Genomic DNA, 25,060 nt, shown 5'->3' with positions numbered 1-25,060 from the left:
TCTGACAACTCCGGGTAAAGTCCGCGCTATAAAAAAACCGCATAAAATAAAAAAAAACAAAAAAGACTATCGCATTGTCTCCTAGACGACCGAGAAAGCACAGTGTTACTATAAGAAAGCAAAAGTGAAAACAAAACTCGTTTTGATAGAAAGGGGAAGGGACTTCGTCATCTCAACAGCTCTCTATGGCCCAGGGCTCATCACATGGCGAGAGCTTCCGTGACGGCTTCGCACTTGGGAACGCAGAGGCGGCGCGGAGTTTCCGGGTGGGATGGGCGACGTTAGTGCTGCGAGAGAATGCGTGGACATGTACAGACCCGGGCCGATCCCATTGCGAGGCGACAATGAGGGCCTCTCTATGAACTAGTGATGACCGGGCGAGTTGCTCCAGATGTGCCGGACGATGTCTTCCAACCCGGGGCTCCCGCCCTCGCTCTTCGGCGCCACGCTATTGCTTCTCATGCTCGCCGGTAAGGTTACTGTATGGTGGGCAAAGGAGGGTTTGCAATTGCATAGGGTGTCAGTGTGCATTCTGTCTGTACTGTGAACAGTCCCACTGCCTGGTGTAAATAGTCTCATTGCTTGTAAGTACCACTCACTCTTAGCCTAACAGAATGAACCCACCCGTCTGCCTTCCGTTGTCGCGTGCAGATGCCAAGGCGGTACCTGGTGTGTAGTATGGGCAGTCTTATATTCCTCCCCCTAAGGGTTGAGGGCGGGCGTCGTTGCAAATCTCCTTCAAATGGTGTGAATTTTGTGGAGGATTTTATGTCTCCCTGCGAGGATGTTGTGACAAAGAGCTTAGCAGTTGTGTATGCTCATGCTGTTGTGAATTGTTGGCTCTGCCGTGGCATATTAGGGAGGAACATATTTTGCGGCAAGGCATATTAAATTAAGAATCTAGAAAAGTTAAATTATCCGGCTGGTTTTGTGAGAGTATTCATTATTTTCTCCTTTTTTTTATCGTTAACACGGTCCGGGCAGAGGTCTCACTACATTAGTGAAAGTTTAATCGCCAAATACAGCAATAAACCACAGCAAGGTGACCCTACGTGTGAACCTTTGCGAAGGGGCTTCCATTGCCTCTCAAGAACTATACCACGTTTTTAGTACATTTTGATCGGTTTGACCTATAAACATTTTTTGTCAAAACTTGCAGATTATGCATCAGATGATGTACTATGCGCCGAATGTGACAATAAATATTTTTGTGGAAAGCAATGCGGCAGCAAAAACATAATTCCAGTGCTTTAAATGGGCAGGTACTGTTTGGTACCCAGTACCAACACTTCTTTAATTTGAAAGGAAGAGTACCTACACTTCGCAACATTACTGCAATACATTTAGTGGGAAAGTACTGGTACTTCTCAGGAGCAACGGGTACTTGAAATACCGAGTACCTGCACTTTTTTCTATTACTGTTTAAAGGCCTGAGTGGCTCATCCCACGGGCTGAATAGCACTGTTACAGAATGCCTCGTGATTGTTTCTACTCTAAATAGTGACACATAATTAGACGAGTTGGTGGTCTTTTTAGCCTGTGCAGCGGTCGAAGTGGGCAGGATCGGCAGGGCAAGGCATGCCCCTACTTTCTTTAATTAAATGGATTTCCCTCTACCTTTCTATTTTACAAAATGCGTCCCAGAACGGCAGAAATAGCCAAGGGCTACAGATGAGGCTCGGCCGTTCGGGAACGGGCAGCGTGGTCAGAGAAGGAAAAGGACTCTCTTTTTCCTTCTTGCCCAGAGAAGACCAGGGCAGTGTCCACTTCTCCTGCTCTGCCCCCTCTCTCGCTCTTCCTCTTTCTGTCTGTCTCGCTCCTCATTTTCTGAAAACCATGACTTCAAGAAACGGCTCTTACCATCTCCTTTCTTCCCCCTGTGAAATGGATCCAAAAAAGAAGAAACACTTTTGCTGGAAATGTCCTCCTTTTACTGACATTTTTGTATTCCATAGTGCAGCCTCGGGAAGGAGAGAAAAATTACGAAAAATAAATAAAGCAAGCCAGAGTGGTCGCAAAGTGGCCAGATTGGTTTTATTCACACCCAAACATTAGCACCATTTTACAGAATTTGCCAGTGAAGCACAACTTTCGTTTTCTTGTCTTTGAACTGCATTGTTGTCCCTGGTTTGGGAAGTGCGCCATTCCTGGAGGTACTGCAGTACATGGTTGATGTGTGGATTGGAATACTTAATGTGATCCTAATAAGCTGTTTTCCTTATTTTAGTTTATAAAATGTGTACCACAGCTCTTTGATGTGTTTTTTTGAAACCGTACTGCTTATGTTTTGTAAGGATATAAGCAATGGACATTGAAACAGGCCCCCTTCTGGGCCCTGAAGTCAATCTTCTTAACTTTTTAGGCAAAAAACTCATTGATTTCTGAATAATGAGTGTTAAAGTGTTAAGCTACCTATGTTGTTCCTGTTTACATTCCAAAAGCTTTACTTAATCTTACATTCACTATGAGAGTTTGTTTTTCCCAGGATGTTACTTTTTTTTCAGGCAACATATTACTCTTATCTAGTGCATAATTTGAATTGGATCTCATCCAGGTGTTGATAGCGGGGCACAATTGGGTTGTAGTTGAAAGCAGTGCGAGTTTCTCTCATTGGGGCAGTATGGTTTTCAGTGGAGGAGAGGATGTGGCACTATGGCCAGATCTGCTGAATTTAGAACTGGGGAAACAGGTTCAGCCTTCATGACCAGTCCACCAGACCACTTTCCTCAGCAGTGGTGGCTGGCATTTACGGGAAAGGGGTCAGGGCGGGCGTGTGCACATGAGCGTATATAAAATAAAAACACTTACCTTACTCAACAGAACCTCCTTGCCCTGGACATCCTCGTTCCTTCTGCAGCCTGGCCATCAGGAAACTCCCTAGACCAATCTGGGCGCTGCTCTCACCAGCATGAGAGCAGCACGCTGATTGGAGGGAGCGGATTCACTCAGCCCGCCACAGCGCTCTGCAGGCATGCACTTGCTTTAACCCAAAATGTTTAAAGTGCACATGTGTGGCTGGTTGTCATAAGAAGACCGGACAAAAAGACATGCGCACATTACAGTGCATACAGAGCCCACCATCCTCGCTGCTGCTGTCATTGACAGCAGCCCTGTCCTGACGTTCTGTTCGGGACGGGGGATGAAAAATAAAATAGTAACAGAATCCCATTTTGTTTTTCATCTCAGAGGCATTTAAGTGGGGCAGTGTTCCTCCACTCCAACGGAGGAGCCTCCCCTGCTCCTGAGGGAGCACATTCCCATGTTAGACCTTAGAATGCCCTGCTAGACCTTAGAAGCCCTAGTGTTTTAACACCAGCAGGTGGACCCTAGCGGTGGCAAGTGTGGGTTACCTTGAAGGCCTGTCTACCACAATCCATACTGAAGTTCACCTCCAGACTTGCGGGCAGGTCTACGAAGCAGCACACCCTAGAGCAACAGTGGCTCTGTCACTGAGGTCACAGGACCTTTGAGGCCAGTCCGCCTCCCCATTGGTACCTCCATTTGCCTTGTTTCATCAGTAGTAGTGCAACTCACCAGGGATTGGCAATGCCGGATCAGCACGCACACCAAACTAAGTTCACAAACTTCACATCTCTCTGCTTCATGCACAAGCACTTCTAACATGTGCTGCGCGCTTTGGGGCCACTGGAATTATGCAGCAATGGAGGACAAATGGTGTTGCAGTGTTGACTAAATTATGCAGCAAAAAAAGGCTGCAGCGTTTTGCAGCACATTTTCTGATACTTTATTATTTTGACATTTTTACACATACTAATAGTCTCTGCAAAGATTTTGCCTCATAAGTGCCACTGTAACATACAAATGCAACAGTGAGAAAGGTGACCAGTCAACCTCCGCAAAGGGCCCCCCACTTCGCAGCAACACAAGTCACATTATTTAGTAACTTTTGATCCATTTGAGCTACAAGCAATTTATTGATTAAAATCATAAGAATATGCAGCATATGATTTATTATGTGGCTAATATGGCAGAGCCATACTTATGTGGAAAACATTTGCTAACTATAATATTTTGCCATTCATATATGAATTGATCTTGTGGAAAAAGGGAGGAGAAGTTCTGATAACAGAAACTGCATGGCTGGGAGACAAATGGCTTTTGATTCCACTTTTAAGCGTATTTGGGACATCTGTGATTGGAAGTGTATCCCACTTTGTTAATGTATTTTAATGTCAATAACTCATATTAAACCTTAAATTAACATTTGCATCCATTGGTTGAATTAAAATAATGTAAAAAGCTGCAACTGGTCAGTGAAATGCCAAACAAATACTAAAAAATCTGATGTTTTGCTCTTTCTAGTCACACCTCAGACTCTGCCCACTGACCCAATCCTCTGGTTATTCCTGCCCTCTGATTCTCCGCCCACAGTACTCCTACTTTTTCCCCCCACCACTTCGACCACTGAGCCTGTGCAACGTTTCGGAAACACTCTCTAGACTTAAACATGTATTAATATGTGTCCACCAACACTGACTGCGCGTTTAAAAAAATATATTTCTTTCATACTGAAAGTAACGATGCATAGTAGTGTTCTACAAGTGACTTGTTTGTTGAATGAGTTCAGATCACCAAAACATAGTATAAACTCAGCACGCGTTTATCTCCGAAAGGTCAATAAAAATTTCAAACAACTCACACTTTCTTGATTCGTTTTAGTTAGCTCACATGACGTACGACCTCACAACAGTCTAGACTTCATAGATGTTGCCAGAACACATGTCCTAAAACACGAAGTGGGGGGACTAACCGGGTTAGGCAGTATCATGACACATGCCATGTCTCATCATGTTGCATGCCATCACATCACATGATGTCACGACCAGTGACATTGCAGCAACAAATGTGTTAAATGCCATAGTTATATCATCATTATTACTATTCCCTGAGATTTACTGGGCACCTTTACAGCAGCTGCCTTAACCCAATCAAATATTTTGAAATGTACTCTTTTCAACCAATTAAGCATAACAGGTCTACTGCCATGCTTCTTCTTGTTGGCAATTTGTTTGTGGCAGGGCTTAAAAAATGTATTAGTTGAGGCCTAGATTTGGCATCGAGATTGTGCCACTTTTTTGGTTTAACCCTAATGCTAAATTTCATTTGTTAGATCTCATAATGCTCTTAAATGTACTCATGATATACCTGATAATCATATGTGTGAGGTCTTAATATCGGATGTCACTTATGATGTCACTTCCATTGAGGTCACTTCCTGTGATGTCACATGCAATGTCATGCGTCGTGGCATCATGCGCTGTGATGGCACGCATCATGATTTCACTTGCATTCTACCTTACCTGGTTAGTCCCCCCACTTCTTCTTTTTTTTTCAGGACTTATGTCCTTGAGCAATTGGTCATGTGCATGTATAGTAAAGGGACTAGGTGTCTCGGATTTGCCAATAAAGTCCCACTTCTCAACAGCTGTCACAGTTTCACAAATTTGACCCTGCCATGGTTATCAGAGAGGTTCTACTGATAGCAGTGGGAGGCACATTTTCTGTATTAAAAAGCAGTGCTAGTTAGCAGCTCTTATCGAAAGGGAAGTTAATTAACAGACATGCTACTGGGCTTAAAATGCCATTTTATTTCCTTAATGTCTTGTTGTCCTGTGTTTTTATGTAAATGAGTGCTATCATTCTGTGCCTCTCGGGGGATGTATAATGGTGTCCTTGTGTCTATTGTTAAATGTTCAGATATTTGTTTTTCAAAATCTGGTCACCCTTAATTAATGGGCGTGTTTGCATTCTGATTAAGTGATGGATGATAATGCTTAAATTAATCACAACCACTGGTAGTCGTAGTATGCAATGTTAGGAGGAAAGAGGATAGTTTACCAGGTAATTGGAAGGACATGCTCAGAGTTGTCTGGAATGGAATCTTCAGTGGGTATGAGTAAACTGAAATATAATAATGTTTTTCAGTGACAATAGAGGAGGAAGCCTCTGTTAGCTTAACACCAGGGGACATATGTATATGGCGCGCCTTCCCTGTTTGTGCAATGGCGCACCTTAAAACAGTTGCGCCGGGCGCAAACCGGGAAAGTGCGCCACTGAGGGCAGCGCATCCAAGTGAAAAACGGAGCGACTTTGAAGCAGCTTCTCCGTGTTCACTGTGCAGGCGAGTGCAGTGAATGACTGCACCTGCCTGCAGGGGGATGTCTGGGGGGTCAATTGAACCCCATTACCTTCCTCCAGGGGACTGCCATCAGGGGGCGCACTGACAGTGCGCCTCATGACAGCTTCTTTGCCTCTGCATCTGTAACACTGTGCGAGCACAGAGGCAAATGGATTCCTTCATTTGCATGGGTGTGTTGCCCCATGCAAATGAGGGAATCCCTTTGCCTCTGTGCCCATGCCCCCATGCAAATGAGGGAATACCCTCTGGTGACAGCGCTCTGTGTGCCAGCGCTATCTGTATTATAGAAAGGGTCGCACAAGTGTCTGCAGCCCCTTCTGTAATACCAAAGTGCCCTGGAGGCACGCAAAGCAGTCGCTAACACTTGTTGCGCTGCCGGGGCCCTATCGTAATTCAGCCCCAGGAGTATTCACCTGGGAGGGTCCCACATCATTCCAATGGATGGATTGCCCCAGATCTATAAGTGCTATGGTGCCTTGGATACTGAAGAAAAAGGAGTAAGTGGCCAGAAAGGCTGGGCTACTGTTATTGGCCATCTTACCCTGTGGATTGGTCTTAGCAACGGGCAACCTAATACCAAGATCTGTGTGGGAGCTGGCCCCTTAATCATGGCAGTATGCCTGTGATACAGCGTTTCGGAAACCCAGAAATATTCATTCATAACCTGGACCCAAATAATTTTAGTTTCCGCCACACTGCATGAGTTTAGAATAACTTACTAGTTTGTGAATCACCCCTAAATGATGGACCTTTTTTTAAGAAGGCAGGGATTTGGTAAATAATAATCAGAACTTAATACTGTGATTCAAAGGTTGGTCATCACCATTCGTCCATCAAAGGATGGGATCCGGCATAGGGACAGGGCCAAACGGGGCCTCCGACCATTCCACAGGAATTTGGTGGCCAGGCTGTCAAGTTCTTTAAACCAAGTTCTTGGGAAAGAAAAGGGTGTATTTGGAATTATGTACAGAAACCTGGGCAGTATCATCATTTTGAAGAGGGCGACTCTTCCCAGAGGGTTCAGTGGTAGGGCTCTGCCATCTATTGATGTCGGCTCGGGTTCTCGTCACCAAAGGGGTCACGTAAAGCTCAGCAAGATCAGGAAGCAAGATCAGGAAGCAGGGCCACCCAGATCCCAAGCTATTTGAAGGATTGCCTCCTGATAGGTATTGTGGATTGCCAGTCGAAGCAGTCTATCGAGACATGGAGAGGAAAGAAGACGGATTTGGTGGAGTTTACATGGAGGCTGGAGGCCTGTCCAAAGAGATGCTGCGCCCGAAGACAACGGGGCCCAGACTCGAACTGTTCAGCCAGAAAGAGCAGGACGTCGTCCGCCTAGAGGGCGATTTTGTCTTTATCCAGTCCTTGCTATTTCCATCCCTTGATCCGGTCGTCAGATCGTATGAGACATGCTAAGGGTTCCATCGCTAACGCAAATAAGAGCAGTGAGAGGGGACATCCCTGTCTCGTCCCCCTTCTAATGAGAAACGGTTCCGACAAAGCCCCGTTGACTAGGACCCAGTGACTGTGGTGGGGAGTATAATATCTTAATTACAGTTCGGAGGTGTGTCCCTAGGCCCATCTCGAGCAGCACCTCTTCCAGGTATCACCTTCTCGAAGACAATAAGGAGAAGTGCTAGGTAAGGGGTCAGTGACTGGCGATGTGCGAGTGCTAAGGGGAGGCATCTGAGGCAAAGCCTAGTGCTTCGAGATGGCATGAACCCACATTGGTCAGGGTGGACCAGTTTGGCGAGATAGGGCCTCAGCCGATTGGCCAGAACCGACGCAAATATTTTGACTTCTGCATTAATGAGAGAAATGTGGTGGTAGTCGGAGCATTCCACTGAGGGGGTATGGGATTTGGGAATCACTCCTATGGTGGCCGTATCCGTTTCGAACCAAAATGATCTATTCTTGACCGCCTCTGCATCCATCCCCACAGGTGAGCATTGAAGGATGCCGTCTAGGTCCCTAATCTCTGGGATTATGTGATTGGCCATGGGGTACGTGGCCAGTCGGTGCAGAATCTTCCCATTTTTGTCACTCCACCCATACACCCAGGCTACAGAGGATCGCCTTAGTAATTTGGCTGCCTCCATTGAGATCTGTCTAATCTCGTCCCGTAGGAATGCCGGTCGTCTATCTTGGGAATCATCTCTTTGCTCTGGTGCATGTTTTTTAAGAAGGGTTGCCGGGGCCTCCAGGAGAGTGATCTGGGAATTCTGTGTCTGCCGTTGGAGCTTAAGCTGGCCTTTGGCGAAGCCGCGAATGGTGGCATTGCCAGCTTCCCATAGAGTGCCCTGAGAGGAGACGAAGTTGTGGTTAGTGAGAAAATATTGCTTGAGTTCCTGTCCTACAGATTTCTTAAAATCCTTGTCTTGGAGGAACCCGGCGTTCATCCTCCATATTGAGCGCAGCATATCCGGGGGGTCGCCCACTACTATAGCTATGGGCTAATGGTCAGATATACCTCTGGGAAGGATAGTGATATTCCTAATTTTCTGACAGTCAAGGGCGGGCATAAAGATGTAATCAAGTCGTGCATGTGTGTGGTGCGTGGCAGATGTGTGAGTGAACTGTTTGCCCTGGGGGTGCCAAACCCTCCAGGTGTCGCAAACTCCCAAGGCGCTTGACCAGTTTGCCAGGAGTTTAGCATGGGTGGACCTTGTGGTGGAGGGGGTGCTGGTGGTGTCAAGGGCCGGCTGCATGACTGCATTTATTTCACCTCCAATTATTGTCATTGTGGAAAGCATGGAGGCAATGATGTTCGCGGTGCAATTGAGGGTAGGAACAAGCAGTGATAGCGGGGAGTATACAGATATTAAATTTATAGCAGCGCCTCCTATGATTCCTCTCAAGGCGACAAAGCATCCCAAGGGATCGCTAGTGGCTTTGGTAAGTACAAAAGGGAGATTGCGCTGCATAAGGATAGCCACTCCTCTTGACCCCCAGTTGAACCCGGAATGCCAGACTCTGTCATAGCCGTATCACGCCAGAAAGGGGCAGGTGTTATCCAGGAGATAGGTCTCTTGGAGCAACTGTATATCAGCTGCATGGCACTGTGCGTACCGCAGGACCGCTGTCCTCATAACTCTGTCCAATAACCCATTGACATTCCATAACATTATGCGGAGTATTTCCTTGCCGTCAGGTGCGTCTGTCATGGTGGGTAGAAGTGCAGGGAGGAAATCATGGGCATTGAACGAGGCGTGAGATGCATTGCCCGGCGAGCAAGCAATGGACTATGTGTGTCTCTGCGACTTGGGTTGCGTGTGCATGTGTCGTGCTGCTGAAGAGGAGTGCTAGTGTGGTCAACAGGGTGTACTAACAAGAAACCAGGACAACGGTCCCCCCCTTCCATACCCCTGCCTCCCACCCTATAGTTCAGGAACGGAAGCATCTGTCGGCCCCAACAACCGATGCAAAATACCAAACTAGAACGCTTGGGTGCGGAGATGCGTGGAGGACCTCTCCTTACATAAAGGATATTGTATCACAGCAATCAGAAGAAATGGAATTGCAGCAGACACGGCCAACAGGAGTGAGCCACGCCGTGTCTCAGGCAGTTCGCCATTGTGCAGAGTTATAGTGCTGGACTCCGAGAAAGGTCTGAGACCGGCAAGTCCACCAGAGAAGGTCAGGGCAAGACGCTTCCAGGGTCCGAACGGCCTATGGAGCCAGCTCGCGGTGAGGGGCGGGAGTCGAGTGAAGGCTCTCGTGTGCTTAGATGCAGTCCGGGACCCAGGGGCGATTCTGCGCGCACGTGTGCATCTGTTGCTTGGCTTGGGTGATCTGGCCTGGCCGTCCTCGTTGTGGGCCTTGCGGGAGCAGGCCGAGGCGTTCAGTCTCAGGGGGCGCTCCTCCGTCAGCCTCGTCCAGGCCACCTCAGGAGACTCGAAGAAGAGGGTTTTGTTCTGGAACACCACTCGGAGACGGGCTGGAAAGAGGAGCCGATATTGGAGATCCAGAGCACGGAGCTTTTGTTTAACCTCTACAAATGATCGTCGTTGGGTTTGAACCTCCCGTGTGTAGTCGGGGAAGATCATTATTGGGTGGCTCTGGTACGTTGGATATTTGAGTTTACGTGCTTCAGCGAGGATGGAGTCTCTGTCTTTAAAGTTGAGGATTTGAGCAATTATCGGCCTGTGTGGTGCTCCCGGCGGGGATTTTGGAGCCAGAGAGTTATGGGCCCTTTCGATTGCAAACAACGGGGAGAGAACGTCCTTGGGCATCCATGAGTGTATCCAGTGTTCATTGAAGTTGCACATCTGCCCTTGTTCTGAGCCCTCCGGAAATCCTACCAGACGGAGGTTATTGATCTGTTCTCGGCATCCTCCGTTCGTCTATGCAGTTTTTTAGTGTGGGTCTGCAGACGCGCGACTTGGTCTTTTAGCTGGTGGACGTCGTCTTCTACGGTGGAGATACGGGACTCGTCTCTTTGATCCGGGCCATCCCTTTGCAGAGGTCCTGTTGAATGAGAGCCTTGTCGACTCGGACCTCGCCAATCTTGCTCTCCACCGAGGCTTGCGAGATGTTAATTACTTGAAGGATGGTGCTGAGGTCGGTGACAGTGGGGGCATCCTGCTCCCTGGTGCTGCCCGTCGTTCTGGTCTCTGTGGTCGTGTATTGGTCTATTTTGGTCTGTGTTGTGGGAGGCTTCAGGGCCTTGGTCCCTTCCCATGATGGCAGGTAGATTTCGGTCCCCTCAAGGAAGAGCAGTGCGTCCAGCTGTTCCCAGTGCAGCCAGGGGAGGGGAGAGTGAATCAGGCCGGGAGACGTGAGCGGTGTAGGGGAAACTGACCAGGTCCGGTACTCAGATGGCGGTGTCCTTGTGCTAGATGAAGCAGGTGAACACGGGACAGGCGACCCCCTACCGTGCGGTCTCGAAGTTGGCTCCTCCATTGTCGGGTGACCAAGTGTTACTGTGCCTGGAAAAGCACAAGGGCCATCTGGGGGGTCCGCCCCTCACGCTGTTACTGCCCGCAACCAGCAGGTCTCAAGAGGTGTCACCCCCGGTCAGGCGCCGGATCAGCAGATCTCTCCGAGCCACACTATGTCTGTAGAAGCAGGCGGGGGGGGGGGGGGTTGGGGGGGTGCCGGTAATGTTCTCGGGCCCCCTCGCTGCTCGGAGAGGCAGACGATTCCTCCGTCCTACGCCCCACACATTTAGGCACGTCCGCTGCAGGTTCAGACCGCCCTGGAGGCCGGCCATCACCTTGCCCCTCGTTGGGGTCAGAAGACCTAGGCTCCAGGCCGCTCCCATGCCGGCGACCCCCCCTCCTCCCCCCCGGTGACAATGAGAATTTCCAAGGGGTCCATACGGGCGTCGGAGGGCTCCAGATCCAGGCTAACGGCAACGACAGGCAGGATTATATTGTGGCCGGTAGATCCACAGTCAGGGGGAGGCAGAGACTCTCTCGCTGCCCTGTGGAGACAGTTGTATCGCTATAAATTAGACCTCCTCCAATGCCGAAGCAGTGGTTGCGGTAGCTCCCGGCCCAAGGGATGCGTTCAGGGCAGGCCTCTTCCTTGTCCCCCCGCGTGGCTCCCTCACTCACCAGGCCGCAGGAGGGTCGACTGGCTGATGATCCTCTCTGGGCCGGCCGGGGGGTCCAGGGTTGCAGCGAAGACAAACCGGAGTATGTTCTGGCCGATGGATCTCAAGGGCCGCAGTATTGCAGGGCGACCCACAGCCGCAGGGATGGCAGGGACTCTCCCTGCCTGACAAAGACAGCCGATCCGTCGCAGGCCAGACCCCCACCCCCACCGCAGGCCCAGCTGATTCCTGCCCGAGGGCATGGATAGGGCAGGCCTCTTCCTCCCCATATGCGGCCCCTTCACTCACTAGGCCGCGAGGGGCTCGATTTAGCTGCTGACCATCCGCATGTCAGCGGGACCCCACGGCCGCATGGAGCCGCAGTCCAGCACTTCAGGCGAGTCCCAGCAGCCCAGGCCAGAGCTCGGATATTGCTCCCGGCTACTGGATATCAGCAGGTGGGGAGGGGAGGGGCCCAGTCCGTAGGTCTCCTTCTGCCTGCTGCTCGATTTGGCAGCCGATCCCTCCTGAGTATCCCGTCTGGCCGACTGACGTGGTCGTTACAGGCCCAGATCGCGTCCCAGCTCCAGAAGGGGGATGAAGGGTCTGGGCGGAGGCCCTGCGTGTGAATTGTGTGGGGCCGGAGCGTATCGCAGCTCTGCTCTTCAGCCGCAGCGTGTAGGTCGCTCATTGTCCAGTTCGCCAGCTGGCCGTGCCGGAGGAGACCCAGGGCTGATGTATAGGTCCTCCCGTGCTGGTTTCAGTGCCCTGCTGTGAGCCGCGATGGTGAAGAGCTGGGAGCGGATGCCGCCATCTTGAGAGCGGCGTGGCCGAAGGATCTGATTGTTGGGCCTATCGCAGTGTCCAAGGCTGCCGTTTTCCGCCGCCACTAATCAGTATGGGTTGCGGCAGACTGCAGGCGGCGGGTTGACATGGAGGATGAGTGACGTTTGCGGCAGATGGAGGAGTGGATGACGGAGGGGTCCAGAGCGCTCATAGAGTGCGACCGCCATCTTGACGCTTCAAGCCACGCCCCTCAGTTAACTTTTTATCTTCATTTTGCAAATGAGAGGTTCAATTCTAGCAGGTTTTGTTTTGCGAAAACCCTGCTCCATCACCTGCAAAAGAAAGGGGCACCCTGTGATCCCTAGAACAAGGGTAATAAAGCTTCAAAAAAGAAGTGTTTCATCAGAATGAGAATTCAGACCAAACTTACTTATACCGTTATGGATTTTACACTGAGTGGAAGAATGAATCAATTTAGTACTTCCAACAGAAATGTTTACAACCACAGTGCAGATGTTTCAATTCTGTAATCTGAATCATTCATGTAAGAAACTGATCATCTTGTTGTATACAAAAAGAAAACGGTCCCCCAAGTGACGGAGCAGTGAAAAGTGAAAATCAGTGATCCATAACAATTGAAATGAAAACAGTACACAAAGGAATAAATACTTACCATATGTACAGGTTGCCCAGCCCCCTGGATTTCCAAACTAAAACAATGACAAACCCAATGTTAAGAACACTAGAGTTTGGGTATCCAGCAAAGAATGGCAGGGGTGGGCACAAGTAAAGTCCCCTAAATAGACAAATGCTCTGGGGTCTTAATCAGAGCAAACAAATGGGGCTTTGGATTAAATGCGGACGAAACACTTTTTCCTCTCACAGCCTTTTTTTTCAGTATTCAGTGGCTTCCCCCCTTCTGCCTTTGGACCAGAAAAAAGATGTGAGTTGGTTTACCTTTTATTAGAACTTGCCCCTGATTTATCTGGTTAGTTGACTACCATATGTTCGACTTGATGAAGACCCCAGAGGATTTGCCCATTTAGGGGTCGAAATGTCAACTTCACTTGCGCCCACCCCTGCCATTCATTGCTGCTTACAGTGTGTTCTAGCAGTGTCCTGCATATTAACTAGTGCAGACAAGCAGTAGCCATGTCATGTATATCAAAGAAAACCATGGAATGTTTTACCTATATTATTCGATCAGCATGTGTGAGAAAGTCAAGGTCAGGAGCAGTCTCTTCCATGGAATGTCTCAAAGCATATCTGTTGGGACTGAAATGTCCCCTGCTTAGTCTACAGTTGTTTCCCATGCACTGACTGCCTGAATGCGAGTATCTGCTACCCTGGTTTTGATGTTTACCCTAGCCTCACACTTATCTAGATTGTGTGCAGTGGCATAGGCATATCCTTAGGTAATGACAAGGTCCTGGGCCTGTCCTTTGGCTTGTCAATGTACATCCAGCCTCCCCTCATTTTGCTGACAGCGGACTATTGCCCATGTCAGAAGTCTAGCATGTAGAGAGGGCTGTGGTAGCATAATGTGTCTTTTGATTAATCTTTGTGACCAGACCTATTTATCAGTGTATCTGGAGTCTGAGACTACAGACTCACTCCAGTAAAGTTCCACTTCTATGCACCGTTCAGATCTTAGTGCTAACATCCCAAGTGTATGTTGTGTGTGTTTATGTATATGGCCTTTATGGTACATGCATTGGGTCTAAAAGTGAGCCAGAGTAACAGAGACCTTTGGGATCTATTTAGGATAGCTCTGGCCTATTCCTGTGCACAAGATGGATGTGAGATTGTTTTCCCAGACATCGGAAGTGTATTGTTGACAGTCCTGAAGCTTGATGGAGGAGACCTACACACTGAAGGTGGGAGACAAGGCTCCTTTAGAATTTTAAGTAGGCTTTTTGCTTATATGGTAGACTGTGGGTGTGAAAGATAGGACTGCAGTGTCTATTGTTCAATGTGAAAGAACTCCCTTAGGTAAGGCCATCCTTTTGTGTTTCCGATGATGACTGTTCTGTGTGGCTAATGGTAAGGGGTGCAGAAAGCTCATACCTCTTAGTGCCTTTATTGTGAGTACTCCAGGCAAGAGACAACCCTGCTGTGAGCAGCATTGTACTCATAGGCTATGTCTGGAGAGCTGCTTGGAAAGGACACTTGAAAGAAGAACCACTCAAAACCGGTTGTAAAAGCGTGGGCAGTGGAATCCAGTCCCTCTGCCAGTGTTTTCTGTATAAAATTGGGAGCCGCTGACCCACTTACTGCTCCAACTTCTTTTTGACTAAGGAATGGAATGCTCTGCAGAGTAGTCAGAGGGATGCTTTGTAACCAGAGCTGGCATCTGCCTCACAGCCAGCTTTCCATTAGTGATGGAACTTCAAATGTAGTCTTGCTGGAAGAAACTGTTCTTCTGAACTGACACATACATGAGCCAGCTGTCTTCGGACAAAGGGAATGTGACTGCCAAACCTGCAGGAGGTGTGGCTGTCCAGGGAGAGCAAGAATCAGCAAGACACCGATGCTGTTCAGATCTGTCAGGAGAAGGAAACCAGAAGAGGGTGATCTGTGAGCATCAGGGATGGTGGGTATCGGTTTCCCTGTATAACAATTTTGGGCCAGAGTCACAGATTTGCAACTGACCTCATTGTTGTGTCAATAAGTGTAACTGCAGTAATGTCTAACTTTATGCCTTTGCCAACAGACATTAGGAAATATGGTAATTTAACACATCTCAACAACACATTTTTTTAAAGCCCTCCTGTGTACACAGATTGCCCCCAGATAATTAGCAGCTTTTTGTACACTAGAAAACATTGTGCACCATACCATGGGTCCCATAATTCCCTTCCCGACGTACATCATGCATGTCTGTTACAATTTGTTTTATCCCAAACTGCAGTTCCGTGACGTACAGCATGCACGTACCCTGTGCACCCGATCGCCATGAAAACACCAGCCTCCCTTAGGCAGCACTCTCTGACGAAAAACACAGCACAATATTAAAATGCTATGCCACCATTAGAACAGACGTTTTTCCAGAGACTTACTCACCGTCTTGGCCACTCGTTCTGTCTCTAAAGTGCGGTCCTATGGGGTCTCGCACAAACGTTCTGACTGCCAACATCTTCTCCAATCAGTCAAGCCAATACTACCAGGTGTCACATTTTAATACATAAAGTAGCGTATGATCAATAGATTACTAACTCAACATCTCGGGTTTAGAAAATATTTCTGCTTCTGACCTCTCCTAACAGAATGTATATGACCTCGTACTAGTTTCTTTTTTATTATCTGAGATATTTTTACCTCCCAAGATATGTTTTCCAGGCTTAGAGTGACCTCACCTCAACTTCACACTGACACTCCCTGTCTTTTTAATGAACACAGGCTTATGTCTGCCCTAGTTAAGTTTACAAGCCAATCTTGGTCCCAGTCTACAAATACTGCTTTTAGAACACCAAATAAGTCTTTCTTCAAGACTGTCATCACCCAATCCCTTAATCTATGCGTGGCAAGATTTTAATTATGCCCATTTCCTGCTTCTACCAGACTAAACACACCAGCCTTTGTTTTAAGGGTATGCAAAAATCCACTGGGTCAAAGCATGTCGACACATTGAGTCAAGGCAAGCAGGATATTAAAAGGACACTTATGAAAACTGTTATATCGCAACCCAATTCATCTCAAATGGGTGAACCTCATGTCTTTAAAAAGATGGTCCTAACTCTTAAGAAGAGAAATTCAAAGTGGAGTTCAACATTTCTTTAATACAACACAAGTTATATTCCCATGTGAATTCTATATCATCTTACTGGTGTCTAATTCTGTTAACCTGATGTATGATGAACAGTGAGTGGATCATTGCAATGAAGGAATATGAACATCTTGTATTCAACCTGCTATTTACTTGGTTTATTTTCAGTGGTGAATGGTATCTTTTCTTTTTGTGGACTGTTTGTATTGTCTGGATCTAAAAATTCTGTGTACAGTGAACTTGAGCAAATATGTCTTTTTTGTTACAGTTGTGTAAATTGCACATAGCATTTTTACAAATCTATAAACTTTATTTAAATAACTATTTTTGATTCTTTAATAGGCTATTATGGGATTTGGTTACATTGTACTTTTTATTAACTTTAGTAGAGGAAGCACGTTCTTTTTTGATTCAAGAACTGTGAATGCGGTCCACCATGCTGCTAAGTGTGACTGTAACCGACGTTGCCTCTGTGATAAGAAGTTTGGCATTGTACGACCTCACTGCTGCGCCAAGAAGCGCAACTGCAGCTGAATGAGCAGTGTGCACGTGGTTTTCCCTATCTCAGTGATCAAGAAGTGCTCGAGCAGCGGATTTTGCTGCCATGATCAAGAAGTGTTTCTGTCACTGTCCTTTGTGCCACTATTACTCCCCATTTCAGGTGGTGTGGCCCACCTGCAACGTACCACCACATGACCCTCAAGTGGGTCAGAAGCTAAGAGAGACCTGCACCGTTTTGTGCGACCTCTATAACATCAAGTACCTGTGTTCTTGCTGGAGGGCTTGGATGGCAGTCCCGACTATCTCGTCTCGCCTTGGCCTACCTGTATTGACAGAAGTTGCTCCTGCAAACACAGTCTCTTCCCAGAAGCTGGAGTGAGGCTGAAGACCCATGTTGGCAGTTGTCTGCCAGGGGCTTGTTGAACATGCCGATCTGCATTTGGTGAGACTCTAAAGAAGACTCTGAGGGAGAACTCTTTGCGGTTTGTGCTGAACAGGAGTATTTAGCACCTGAACCTTGACTGGTTCTATATAGACACTCTAACCTGGCTAGCCTTAGAAGGAGAGGGACTCCTGGGTAAAGGGAAGGAGTGGGCAGTATTCCAAAGTGAGTAGTCCTAGAGCTAATTCCTTCAGTTTAGTATGTTTGTAATTCCTGTATGGTACTACATTTAAAAATATGTAATAATGTATGTTCCTTTAGTGGATGATTGTGGAGTTTTAGGTTTGCAAATCCATACACTACCTCCCTGAGAAGCCGATGACAGCCCACCATCTCTGCCACGGAATAAAGTGCTTATCCCAGTTTGCAGTTGGACGCACCTTTGGACATCAGAGGCCTACAACTCCAGCCCTCACTGCTGAGGGTCACTAGACCTCCTTGACTTGTGCCCCCTTCAGACCCCTCAAATGGGGTCTAGCATTATGATTTCTTGTTAGAGATGCAGCCCAAATAGATTCAAATCTGTTCATTTGGCTGTTTACTTTGTGAATAAAGCATTCACAAGATCCTGTGTGTTGACCCTCGAATACCCATTTCTCGTGTGTGGGTAGTACTGTGGTTCTCCAGTGTCTTAGTAGACAGAGCTTGGCAGTTGCCTCAGAGGTTGCAGTCCACCTCTGCTTTTGATTGGCGGTCCCTTTAATATCTGATACATCATGCATAATGACCAAGTAGGCCAAGATGGAGATAAGGTAGTCTCAGTTTGAAGTCATGGTATGCCATATTTATGACCAATATGGAGCTAGTTTGTTGCTGTTTCAAAAGACATGCTGTATGTCACAGTGCGGCTCAGTGCATCTACAGCAGTTTGACAGGAGACCTACTTTGCAGTTTTAATAATAGTAATATAAGTTCTTGAAGTAGTTTAGCCTTACTTCCCTAATGAATCTGTAGGGATTCTATTAGAGTAAACACTCTTCATTGTTAAAGCAATGGTAGATTGTTTGCCTGAAACATTTGGTTGTTGAAGCTGTCAACATTGAATATGAGTGTCATACTATCCTATTGAATAAGAAGGTGATGACCTCTTTGTATCTGCTGTATGGTATAAAGTATTGTCTGACTGGATGTGTCTAGTGTTACAGAAGCGTTACTGAGGTGTCTGCACAGACAGTGGTGTAGCTAGTAGGATTGCCAGATAGATGAACATTCAGGACAGAATTCCACTTGCAGTGATTAGAATGATTTCTTCTCCCTGTCCTTCATCAGCAGTTACTAACACTTTCCTTGCTTTGGATCCGAACAGTTCTGGCTCCCCATTTACGATTCCAATGTTTCACCATACGAACATGGTGGAGTAATAGGTTAGTATTCATTTTCTACGCAAGTAGTATCAGTTTCCTACCATTGTACATAGTGCAGTGTTGTGTAAGGTTTGCCTCATACTTTTAGCGTGAAAAGTGGGAGTAGACTCCCCTATAGCTTTCAGTGCCTCTCTTCCAAATAACACCCATGAGGGGGGTGGATTGTTTTGGGGGGAGAATTAAGCCAGTTGGGATCAATTGTGCAAAAGATATTATGAGCAAATATCACGGTTGCGTAGACCTCCAGAGGTTGTGTCTGCGTATAGTTTGAATGCAATCAGTCTTTATTGAGCTACTCCCATTTAAAAGCTTTGATATGCGAGTCCATTTGTGTGAACGTGGTAGAGTGTGTCAGTAGGGCTAATATCCCAAAGAGGTAGTGTTGTTCCTAGCCCTATCTGTAGGGTCATCCCCAAACCTTTTGCCTTTTTACCTCCACTGTTGGAGAAATCACTTTTGGTGGCCTTAGGACTCTGTACACTTTACCACTACTAACCAGTTCCAAAGTGCTTGTGCTCTCTCCTTTAAACATGGTTTGATTGACATATACCTAATTGGCATACATAATTTACTTATTAGTCCCTTGTAGAGTGGTATACCTTATATCGAGGGCCTGTAAATAAATGCTACCATTGGGCCTTCAGCACTTATAGTGCCACCCACTTAAGTGGCACCTCAAAACCTGTCCCAGGCCTGCCTTTGCAAACGTAATGCATTGTCACACCGCCTTGTTGACTTGGCATTTAAACCCTCTTGTAAAGTTGTGATTCCTAATTGAAAGGAGGTAGACATATCATGTGTGGTACCTATGGAATTGTAATGATATGCCCTCTTTTTAGTGGTAAGGTTGGAGTTTTCAATACAATTTTTGAAAATGCCACTTTTAGAAGGTTGATGCAAGTTTCATTTTGGGTTGGGATATCAATGTTCAACAACAAGCCCAATGCATTATGGGTCCATGAGGCTTCAGTTCTGATAGTTGTGCACACCCAGTTTCAACCAGGTCACGGGTTTGGCTTCAGTCACGTAGTTTATTGGGCAAACGTGTGTCAGTAGTTTTAAGTACGCACTAGTCAGGGCTGAAAGGTGATGATTTTTCAAATACGAAGGAAGGCACGAACATGTCAATTAGTCGTTCGCGGATTTTTCAATGTAAATGTGCACAGTTCATGGGTTTTCATAATTGTGGTTTTTTTTAAGTCATTTTTCAAGCCGTACTGCTTTTTATGATTGTTCCTAATTTTCTTGTTTGGGAAAGTATATGACGTTTTGAGGAGGTTTGGTGGGTGTATGAATTGGGGAAGTGATTTTGGTTGTCACTGTTACTCATAAGGTATTGAGCAAGTTTTTCCCGAAGGGTTGGTTAAGCAGTTCTCTTTGATTTATTACAGTGACCCCTGACAAAGAACCATTAAAGGTTTGAAATACTTTGGGTTTTCTAAAAGCGGCTGAGGAAGTTGGTTGACAGCACGTATCTATGTAAAAGCCTGGATTGGTAACAGAAGATATTTGAAAATGCAGAAATAAAGTTTTCTTGTTCAACCAAGCTGTCTCTGGAGTGATTCCACAAGCGTTCAGTACAAGGATTACCTGAGAATGATTCACTATTTGGTTTACTATGGATGAGTTTGGTTTACTTTGGAAGATATGGTTCACACTTGGGAATGTTTTCCCACTTCAGCAGTGCAGCAGCTGGGTGCGCAAAGTGTCATACCCTTAGTATTATCATTAACTTTTAGAAGGTTGGCATTTTCCTGCCCTTAGCTCTTTGTGCCTGTAGCCTGTCTTGGGTCACATGGCCATGTGTAGCTGACAGAAGTTGTGACTTCCTCCCAGTCACACAATAGAAGGATTAAGTGTGCCTTAATGGGCACTCAACTGGCAGAGTGAGGAGGGGTTGAACTGAGCACACCCCCACTGACACCTTAATATGATTCGTCCTGTCTCCACACAAAACAACCCTGTATTGTCACTGCAGCCAGCTTAGAGCCAGGACAGGGCAGTCAGGAAACTCGAAGCAGCTCAAAGAACCTTTCCAGAAACTTCTGCTACATTCCGGAAGGGCACAAGGGTATAAAAATATGACCCTCAGACACACCTTTCAATTTACTACTTTACCCGCGGAAGAACTCTGAGGACTGCCCATTGCTGTGACTTGCAGTGCACTCTACCAGACTGCTGCTGTACCTGGAAGGACTGCCTTGCTGCCTGGAGTTTGGTTTTAACCCTCAGAGGCCAGCCATGCTGTTGACCCCTCCATCTACACTTGCACCTAGGAGGCCATAAGTGACTCCAAGGGCTACTTTTCAGGCCTCTTGTTCAAGGCAATAGGGACATGACATGCTCCCACCACATGGAACCTGCACCTGGACCCAGACTGTCATCAACCCCCAATGGTTGTCCCACCAGTCCTGGACCCGTGGTTGTGCTGCTAAATGTGCCTAGATGGCCATTTTTGAAAACTGGGGACTTAGATAAAATTTGGCCAAAAAATGCTCTAAGAACCAGGAGGAGACAGGTACCAGCCTGCTCGCCTATCTGCCCGAGGTGCATCGCCGGGCTTCTCCCTCTACGTTCTCCTCCACAGCAGCAAATCTTTTTCCATGGTCATTTGCCAAAGGGGTTTCCGACCTTCTAGTACTGTCTTCGGCTACAGCCCTCTGTCTCGGCCCGCTGGAGATTTTCGGCTTCCATTTCTTCGACTAAGTTCCAAGGTAAAACTCCTTTGCTCCACGACCATATGACGATGATGCTCCCTCCCTGAACACTGCTGGAGTCTTGCCCTGCTAATCTTCTACTCAGAAGAACTTTTCAAAGTCTAAAAGTAAGTGCTGACTGGGCCCAATCCACTTCTTGTATACTGCACTCCATCACAGTCGGCTTTAACTATCACCTTTCGCTAGATCTTGACCTACCAGATTACCATGGTGGTTGCTTTGATCTTTTAGGCCTCCATATTTTACAAAAAACATAAAAAAATTCATAACTCTGGTTCTACTGATTGGATTTTCGTTGTTTTGGTGTCAAATAGTTTATTATAATTGACTCTATTTTTGTAAATTGGTTTGGGATTTTTCTTGTGTTATGTTTTCACTTTATTACTGTCTGTGTGCTGCATAAATACTTTACACATTGCTCCAAGTTACGCCTGACTGCCTTTTGTGCCAAGCTACCAAGGGTTAAGCACAGGTTAATTTAGTGTCTTTTTGTTGTTCACCCTGCAAGAGCTGAGTGCAGACTAGTTGCTCTGATCTAATGATGGTAGTCCCAGTGAAATATACCCAGCAGGGAATGTTATGGGTTGTAAGTTTGAGTGTGCCATGAGAATACACAGTACACTTGAGTGCTACTAAATTTGGGGGACTTTCAGTCTAGTCTCACGGTCAGGAAAATTCTTAGGTAGCCTTGATGTGATAGTATACTGTGCACCTGTTAGGGGCAAAGTACTAAAGGGTCTTGAAAGGTGGTGAAACCCCAGGGACACAAAAACAAGTAATTTGCCTGTGGATGGTATAGTGCAGACTTTGGACATCACCATCCTGTTTCATGAACCAGAGTAGCCTTGCATCTGTGAAGCCAAAATTTGCAATGAGATTAAGAATGAGCATGAATGGGTGCATCGCATCCAAAGATGGCATGTCAATAGGTCATTGGTAGGTGAAAGACCAACTTAAGTACTACAAAAGCACATTAGGGAAAATGATGAAAGGATATATTTGCCATTTAACATCACCAGCAGGAGAACCCATATTCTTTGTTTCAAAATCTCACGGGGACCTGCAACTGTGCATTTATTACAGATACCTAAATACAATAACAGTACCCAAATGAAGTTGTCTGTCAATGATCAAAATGTGACTGGCTAAAGTAATTACAAATAAATAGTCCATGAAGTTGAATTTACAAGTGGGTTTTAATTTGATTGAATGTAAAACAGGCTTTAACAGACTGTTACACCAAGTATCCTGTCATACCTTTTGAACTCTGTAATGCACCTGCCGCCTCTTTGCATTTTTGTAAATGGAATTCTGTAAGAGATCTTAGACTAACCTGTGGTGCTATAGCTAGATGATAGTCTCATGTTTTTTTTGTCTGAAAATTGTTAGGAAGGCTTCATCAACATTGTTTGTATGCAGAACTTTCAAAACATCTGTTCAGAGCTTCAAAAGTTGTGTTTTTTAAAAGATATTTCCGCTCAGAATGTCAAGTTAAAAGCTATGGCCTATTCTGAGAACAGTCAAAGACATTCAACAGTTCGCTGAATTTGCAAACTTTTATCGATCATAGCTCCTACAACTCAACTTATACAAATGAACACAAGTTTTGTTCGAGGGGTTGGGGCTGGACAAGGAGCAACATCCATAACACACCTGGCTCAAAACAAATAACACTCAAGACAAACTTCAGCCTAAACAAACATAAAAGAATATGTAAGTCCATTATCAAAAAGCTAAAAAAAGACTATTTAAACAGAATTCCAAATGCTAAATATGCAAATAAAGACTTTTATAAGATTCTCACTGAATTTCGTAAACCTAAATCCACAGAAGGAACTCATCCCATTTCTCAATAATTTATTGACAAACAGTCAAATCCTTACACAACCAAAGCAGACATTTTGAATTCCTATTTAAAACAAAGCAAAACCACCTGTAACAATCCATTTCCAACAACCCTATCCAAGGGTAGGCTGACCTAGCCTCTGTATTCCTTCAAACAACTATCAGAAACTGGATTTGTGGATCTTGTCAAAACAAGCAGGCTAATCGGCTGCCCACCTGACCTTTCTCAAAAATCCAACAATCCCAAAAGTCCATACCAGTCAGGACAAACATCAATAATTATTTAGCAACAGTAGAGATCCTACTAGAAGACTTTTTAAAAAGGCATATATACACCCATTATTAAGGAAAACAAATCTGGACTCATGTGACCCTAACAAATACAGTCCAAAAGGACCTTCAATGGACAAACTCCTAGAAATAGCAGCATTCACTCAAATGTCACAATTAATTGACGATAACTCCATATGTTCCAACTTCCAAACAGAATTCTGTCCAGGAAGAGGCACAGAATCCACCCTCATTGCCATCTGGGATAATCTTGAAAATACAGTAGACCAGAAGATGGCCACTGCACTACTTCTCTTGGGTCTTTCACCTGCCTTTGATGCAGTTCATCATGGTACACTATTACAAGCACTCCACAAAGCTGTCATAGAGAGGACTACTCTCAACTGGATCACATCATACCTTCAAAATAGAAGCAACGTCACCCATACTCCACCTTTCTCATCCAACCTGTACCTCACAAATCAAGGATCCCTCAAGGCTCTATCATCTCACAAAATACTTTTCAACATCTACATGACGTCATTGCTAGCAATGATCAATGAATTTCAGCTCACATGCATATAACTTCGCAGCTGACACACAAATATTTCTTTAACTGTAAAATCCCAAAGGCATTAAAAACTCCACAAAATCTTCAATTTCCTTTGAGCCATTGATCAGTGGGTGACATGGAGCCATCTCAAATTGAACACATCCAAAACTGAAATACTCACATGTGGTGATTGGATAACTTATGAACCACTCTGCGCCTCAGGATCTGGGACCACCTCTTAAAGTATCCAAGGAAGTAAGAAACCTTGTAATTACCGTGGAATCCAAGCTACCAATGAATGCCCAAGTGAATAAGTTAGCATGGTACAGCTTCATTACTATGAAAACTCTGGGACGTATCTTCCCCCACCTATGATTTCCACACGAGGTCCAAGCTATTATCTCTCTAGCACTATCTAAACTTGAATATGCCAATGGCCTCTATCACGGATCACCTTTATCAATTATGAAAAGACTACAATGAATCCATAAATCTGCTGCCAAACTACTCCTACGTGTCAAGCCACACGCCCACATCTCCCCTGCCTTTTGGGCTCTATGTTGGTTGCCGTTTGCCAGAACATTCATCTTCAAGCTGCTTTGTATCACTCACAAAGCAATACATGGAAGAGGACCGCTTATTATCAGGAATAAAATCACCAAGTTCATACAACAAAGGAACCTTCTCTCCAGATTGGAACCCAGCCTCATAACCCCAGCATACAACATGGGGGATACACCTTTCTCTTTTACGGTTTAAATATTTTTATTGAGAATCAGCCAAAAGGACATACATCGGAGCGCAAGTACACATTGCTATGATAGAACTACTATCCGAGTCATTGTCATGCTTCTTATGTTCCAAGTGCGCTCAACTCACCTTTCTCTTTTAAAGCAGCCAAACTATAGAATTAATTACCCCCCAGACATAAGATCCATGGATAACTGTCTTATCTTCAGAAGACTACGGCTACTCTTTAGAACATGACCACCATACTAAAGCACACATGTATAACATATGCTTGTAAACATGTATATTGTGATTATATGTATGTATGTAGATGTATGTGCACTTCTTTGTACAAATGTATATATTGAGGTAATATATATGACGGGCAGCC

General features: G+C 45.9%; 1 protein-coding gene across 4 annotated transcripts in view; it reads left to right on the top strand.

Moving 5' to 3' along the window:
• Window positions 1-244: 244 nt before the first annotated feature.
• The window catches only part of LOC146857529 (uncharacterized), a 223,115-nt gene continuing 198,299 nt past the window's right edge, over window positions 245-25,060 (top strand). For 2 of the 4 annotated variants that reach the window (XM_085648070.1, XM_085648072.1), the window contains exon 1: window positions 245-470. In XM_085648070.1, the coding sequence (XP_085504196.1) occupies window positions 392-470 (79 nt within the window). In that variant the 5' untranslated portion in view covers window positions 245-391. The remainder of the gene's footprint in view (window positions 471-25,060) is intronic. The other 2 variants (XM_085648071.1, XM_085648073.1) reach the window with 2 other exon arrangements.

Source organism: Triturus cristatus, chromosome 3_2 (assembly GCF_964204655.1).
Source record: "Triturus cristatus chromosome 3_2, aTriCri1.1, whole genome shotgun sequence".
In the NCBI taxonomy this organism is placed as follows: domain Eukaryota; kingdom Metazoa; phylum Chordata; class Amphibia; order Caudata; family Salamandridae; genus Triturus; species Triturus cristatus.
This window is presented reverse-complemented; position numbering and strand designations above follow the sequence as displayed.